The 6,348-nt window shown below is 48.8% G+C and overlaps 1 protein-coding gene across 3 annotated transcripts in view; it reads right to left on the minus strand.

Moving 5' to 3' along the window:
- GAB1 (GRB2 associated binding protein 1) overlaps positions 1–2,985 on the minus strand; it is a 96,800-nt gene extending 93,815 nt beyond the window's left edge. Inside the window, exon 1 of one of the 3 annotated variants that reach the window (XM_032187502.1) lies at positions 2,629–2,985. In XM_032187502.1, coding sequence (XP_032043393.1) covers positions 2,629–2,700 — 72 coding nt within the window. In that variant the 5' untranslated portion in view covers positions 2,701–2,985. The remainder of the gene's footprint in view (positions 1–2,628) is intronic. The other 2 variants (XM_032187500.1, XM_032187501.1) reach the window with 2 other exon arrangements.
- Between the last annotated feature and the right edge of the window lie 3,363 nt (positions 2,986–6,348).

Raw genomic sequence — 6,348 nt, forward strand, 5'->3', positions numbered from 1 at the left:
CTTGTCTCCTAAATCCACATCCTGATCTTGGAGCCACAGTATTCTCCCCCCAGAATCTCCTGCTGAAAACCTATTCCAGCAAAGAAACTGTTCTGAACACCAGCTCCGGGGAACGAACAACAGGTGCAAATGGTTATTGCAAAGTTACTTGCACACCTGAAACACAGGAACATGACATCAAAATATGACTGCTTTGAGGGGGAGAAAATATACATGGCATTAAGGCATATATCCAAGTAAATCTGTTTTTGCCACCTGTAGGCCAGTTTACTTTCTTTTTTTAGCCCCCAAATGATTGCAAGATAGCTTTAATACCATGTCCAACTGTTTCAAACTAAAAATTGAAGTCCCTGTGAAACACATGTCTATGCACTAGCTTCAAAGTGCTCCTTTTCACCCTTCCTAAGAACTGAAGCCATATTTAACTGCAATTTCAGACTTTTTATCTCCCTTCCCAGATGGTAACCTGGATTTGCCCCAACACTTGCATGCAAAATCTAATAGGGCGTGAAGTTACAATTTTCCATATATATATGTGAAAAGTATGCGTTGCAGAAAAGCAGTTTCCTATTGAAATCACTTTCCCATCTTTTCTCCTGGTGCAGTCTCTTGAAATATCACCAGGATAAAATATGGCTTTAAAAACATAGCTTTTCTGTGCCCTAGCAGAAGTTTAGAATTACAGAGAGCAGAAGCCAATGCTTCAATCACTGCACTCAGTTCCAATTTATTTGTCAACTTTCTCTTTGCTTAAAGATTGCGATCACGACGTCAAGGTCATTTTTATGGCTTTAAAAATGAGTGTGACCCTTTAGCCTACAACTGATCGAGCACCGCAGACAAGCAAGAGGAATTTTACTTCAAGTCCTCCTTTAAACACAGTCTCTCCTTTCTCTTACACGGGAGAATACAAGCAGAAAGTCATCTGCGACAGCATGCAAGATTTAAACTTCTGACCTTATGGCCTTGGGTGCACACAGATGTTACACGAAGCCCTGCCAACACAGGCCAACCATACTATCACTGATACTCTGCCTCCTCAAAAAGCAGATCCCTGTTTTAAGTGAAAATGAAGGAACTACTCTGTTAGGACAGGGATCCACCTGACCAACGCTACGGCTACTTTTACCCTCAAAGGTTCTGATACTATTCTGATACAGAAACAGAGCTAGAAATATGCTGAACAGAAAGTTATATGGAAAATAGCTAACATGTTAGGGACTGATTTATGGCATTGATTTAGAGCAGCCAACTCTCACTTACGCTTTCTTCCACTAACAGACAGTGTAACTGTACACGATTTAGGGCTTGAGTGGGAAATTAACTCAAACTTTAAAAACATTAATAGTTTTCCCACTTCTTGCACACTGGTGAAGCAGCACGCTCTGAATACACACACAGAGGCTCAGCCAAAAATACAGCCTGTGTCCGATTCAGCGGGGAAGCACAGCCCTCCCGTGACCCATCAGGTCATTCTCGGCAAGTCTGATCCTGTGCCCTTGGCGAGAGCAGGGTTTTTGTCACTGGGAACCGGTGAACGGGCTATTCTTTTTTTTTTTTTTTTTTTTTTTTTTTTTTAAACAACTAACTTTAAGAGCCGATTTCACCAATCCCCTGCCATTTAACAAGTTGCCTACAACAGCTCCTTCCCAAGTAGTGGCCGCGAATCGCCAGCTGACGGACAGCAGCCGGGTTGCGTTGAGGTTCAGCTCTCAAGCAAAGGCTGAGCTGCCTCTCCAAACGACGCCGAGCTGCGAGGGCCGTTCCTACTTAAATACCACCCAACGGGCTAAACAAAGACGGAAAGAGAGGAAAAAAGAATTAAAAAAAACACACATTTTGTACCAATTACACAGATACCATGAGGCTGCGGCGGTGCCAATGGGAAAGGGCTGAGCAGAGCTGACTTCTGGCATCACCCCTGCCTCCTACGTGACTTGACAGCAGCGTCGCCGCCAGCCCCGAGCAGCACCAGCCGCCTGGCCGCTGCCCTGTCACGAAATCTGCCCTCTCAGCAAACACGCTCCATTTTCCTGCGAGCTCCGGCTCGGCTCCGCTAAAATATTTCCTCCTGAGCACCGGCGGGCAGCTGGGGGAAACACGAGGAAAAGGCGCTTGGCTCGCAGCTCCCTCCTCCTGCAGGGCTCCGGTCCCAAGGGCAAAGGCTCCCCCGGCCCTACGGGGAGCGCTCCCGGGGCATCCCCGCCTGGGGGGGCCGCCCGGGGCCGGGGCAGCAGTGTTTAGAGGCAAAAAACCCGAAATATCCCGAGCCCGGAGCCCCGGGGAAGGCGGAAAAACTCCGCCCCTCTCCCCACTCTGCTGGGAAAGGCGATAAAGCCGCGGCAGGGCAGAGCTGACCGCTCGGCGCTTCGAGGGGGAAAGCAGAAAGGAGTTGGGGAAAAAAAAAGAAGAAAAAAGGGAAAGGGAGGGGAGGGAAAGAGAGGGACGGGGGGAGCCCGGCGGGCTGCGGGAGCGGGCGAAGGGCGCCGGGCCCGGCCGGGAGGGACGGGGCGAAGGAGGCCGGGCAGGGCGAGGGGGGACGCGGGGAAGGGGAGAGAAGGGAAGGGAAACGAAGGGAAGGGAGGGAAGGGAGGCGAAGAGAAGAGAAGGGAGGGCGAGGGCACTCACGTAGCGCTTCAACTTCTTCTCCGGTGGCGACTTTCGGAGCCAGCCCGAGCAGACCACCTCCCCGCCGCTCATGGCTGGGCCGCCCGCCCCTCCGCCGGGGCGCTCCTCGTCCTCCTCTTCCTCCTCCTCGTCCTCCTCCTCCGGGCCGGGCCGAGGGAGCCCCGAGACGCGGCGGCAGCGCCGCGCCCGCTCCGGCCTCCTGGGGCTGTGCGGGGCGAGGGAAGGGGAGGGAGGGAGGGAAGGAGAGAGGGAGGGAGGAGGGACGGGGAGCGGCGTGTGTGTGTCTGTCTCTCACGCACAACAAGCGGAGCGGCAGCGGGGCTGAGGCGGGAGGCTCCCCCCTTCCTCCTCCTCCTCCTCCTCCTGCTGCTGGCCCCGGCAGCGGCAGGCAGGCAGACAGGGGCGGCCGCCGCCCCGCCGCAACTTGGGCTCCGCCGTCCCGGGGCAGGATCCAGCCGCCGCCCCGCCTCAGCCGGCGCCGCCCCCCGGGATCCTCCCGCTGGGGGCTCCCCCTCTCCTTCCACTCCCCTCCCTCAGCGGCTCCGCGGGCTGGGCTGGGCTCGCCCCTTCCCCTTCCTCCTCCTCCTCCGAGGGGAGCGGCCCGAGCGCACGGCGGGGCCGGGTCCTCCCCCTGCCGGCCATTAGGGGGCCGGGCACGGCACCCCCCCCCGCCATTCCCAACAACAAGGGCCGGCAGGGGAGAGGCGGGACCGCCATCCCCGAGGGATCCTGGGAGCTGTAGGCGTGAGGGGGGCGCGGGCCCTTCGCTGAGGGGAGGAAAAAAAAGGGGAAAAAACGATAAACCGGCACACTAACACACCGAAAAACGCAGCCCCGCCGCCCCCAGCCCAGCCGCTCCGGTTTTAGGGCCGGTTTGGGGCGTGGGGAGCGGCGGGGCGGTGAGGGGGTCCCGGCTGCCACGGCCGGGTGGCTGAGGCGAGCGGCTGTGTGGAGAAGAAATGTTAAAGCCGGCGCCCAAGTGTTGGTGAATTCGGTGAAACGCACCGCAAAATCTTTCGTTTGAGATGAGAAACAAACAAACAAAAACTAAAAAATCTGCATGAAAAAACACCTCAGTAAAGTAAACTTTTAAAAGTGCATTAAAAGCACTTCAGCAGAAGTAAACGCCTCGCAGCAAGTTTCAAACTGCCTTGACGGAAAAAAAATAATTATTATGAAAAAAAATCCCCACATACAAAGTTGGTCTCTGAGAGCAGAAAAGGCAAACGGCAGAGCCGCTCCTCTCCGGAGCAAGTCTGCTGATAGTGCTCTCCGTCTTTTGCACTCCGCCGAAAAGTATCTCCTAATAAAAAGTCTTTTATTATGATTATTGCTTTATTATTTTACAGATTATTTAATTGCAGCCTTCTGGGATGGGGCTGCTGTGTTGTTTGCTAGCAACAGTTCTCTTCCACCACAGAGAGCTAGTCCCCCTAGTGTGCCTTTGTTGAAGGCAGCGTGTTGTTCCGCTTGCTCTGATCCATCAAGGTGTATCACATTAAAGAGCTGCAAAACAACGTCTGTATCGTTTTAATGGGATCATTTGCAGAAATAACAGGAAAATTAAAGGTGAAAGCCTGAAGGGATTAAAACCAGTACATCAATTCACTGTAAATCTTCACACATAATTATTTTCATTAATCCTTCAAGTGTTATGACAGGTGAAATGCTATTCAGTGGTAAAAGAAAGATCATCAACGAGCAAATATATATATATATATATATATATTTTTTTTTTTTTTGCCAAAAACATTTAAAAAGAGAAAATAGGTTAATTATGTGCTTTGTCAATGTTAAGAACTGCACACATCCTAGCATCCAAAACACCCTCACTGACATTTCTACACAACATCCTTGCAACAGCCTCATTGGGCTATTGACAGGAATAATAAGGAAAGTGACATGATGCATGCAGCTGGTAGCATAACTTGAAATTGTAGTGTTAGGTTTAGATTTCAAGCTGGGTTTCACTATACCTCGCTTAAGTTGCTAATGCAGTTTTTTAAGAATCTTGACATTTGAGTTTACTTCCAAATGTCAGATAAGACCACAAAATTGTCCAGTTTTCTTTAGAAACCTGGAGACAATTGAGTATTATCAGAGCACAATCACATAGAATGGGTGTGAACATACTAAAAATACCATTGTCATTAGCATGTTAAAGTATGATCCAATCATTCATTTAAATCCCATTAATTAACCCCAATCTTGAGGGCTAATCAAAGACAGACAGTCTTTTAGCTAAGCAGACTCTATGGAAGCACCAACCGAACAAGCTTTCTGGCCCAAAGACACAAAATTGCCCCTGAGTTCGAATTTCAAAACACTACATTTGCACTTTAAAATACCCTGAAACCAATGTTAGCCTGGAGTCCAGCATTAGTTTGTCATATAGCTTCGGTAAGAATCTACTTGCTTGAAAATAGCTGTCCAGAGACAAATTCTATGTGTAGGTGTCATCCCTGCCATATAATGATAAATCACAAGTTAGGGAAAAGGAGTTAATGTCAACAATAGTGATAAATAATTAGAACTCAATAAAAACTTTCTTTTAGACCATATCTTGTTGCTGAATCTTGTAAAATTGTTCAGTTTATGAAAATATAACATATCAAAGAAAGATTTCCAAGTGCCTAATTAAGATCTTGTCTATTGGACTGCTCCTTTTCTAATCATGACAGTGGATTTCCCTTCCTGCTCTCAGCTATTTGAATTACCCATTCACAGTCCCACCTGCACTTTCACTAGCAATGTCAAGAAAGGGCTGCGTGAAGCAGTACTTCTTCAAAGTAAGTTAACATCTAGCAAAACCAAGAATATTAATACAGTGGATTTCCATGCATAACCAGCAAGGTTCCACAGTTCGTAATTTAGGTATCTCATAGTAAGGGAAACCAAAGCAATTAAGAACTCTAATGAAATGCGTAAACAGTGCAATACTTAGGTCTGACTGTTACAATCTGCACAGTTAGAGCTGTAAACATGTCTCTGAAGAGAGGTTAGTGGGCACAAGTGAAATAATTTATGCCATGCAGAAAATTCCTTACGCTCAGCTAAATTAGGGTAGAGCATAATTTCATGAAATTGGCATATGCGTCGCAAAGACTGTCAAGAATGAATGTTTCAGCTAGTTTTCCTGCTGTGACTTGGTTTTGAGACTTTAAACAAGGTTAAACACAGTCCATTTTGCTGCTTTCCTGACACATGTCTTGTGCTGAGGAGCACAGGCTTTCCCCTGGTCTCGGTGTGCTGGGGAGGGCTCACGGCGGAGGCGCTGGCTCACGCTGCCGCTGGGTTAACTGACCGCTAGGGCTCTGTGTCAGGGTAAGGCCACCCTCTCCCCTCACTTTGACCCCGCAGGTTATTTCCGTACAAGTGTGCTCTTATTCAGGAAACTCAGAGAATAAAGATCCTTTCAGGTCAATTAATTACACTATGGAGGTCTTCTCCGGTTTTGTTCAAGGGCAATCCCGGAGGAAAAAGGATTTTCTCTGCCTTGCTAGCATATCAGAGATGGCCTAAAAAGCCAAAGCGGTTTCACTGTGCTCACTAAGATCCATCTTGCTCTTTTCTTCTGTGAATCGTCATAGGCCTGAGGAACCGCTGCCTTATTTTCCATGAGTTTCCCTTGCTTTATCCTGGCATTAAAAAAACAAACAACTGCCACCAGTCATTTTGCAGTTGGTGGAGGCTTTCACCATTTCTAAAAAAGAAGCTTAC

Source organism: Aythya fuligula, chromosome 4, assembly GCF_009819795.1.
Source record: "Aythya fuligula isolate bAytFul2 chromosome 4, bAytFul2.pri, whole genome shotgun sequence".
NCBI lineage: Eukaryota > Metazoa > Chordata > Aves > Anseriformes > Anatidae > Aythya > Aythya fuligula.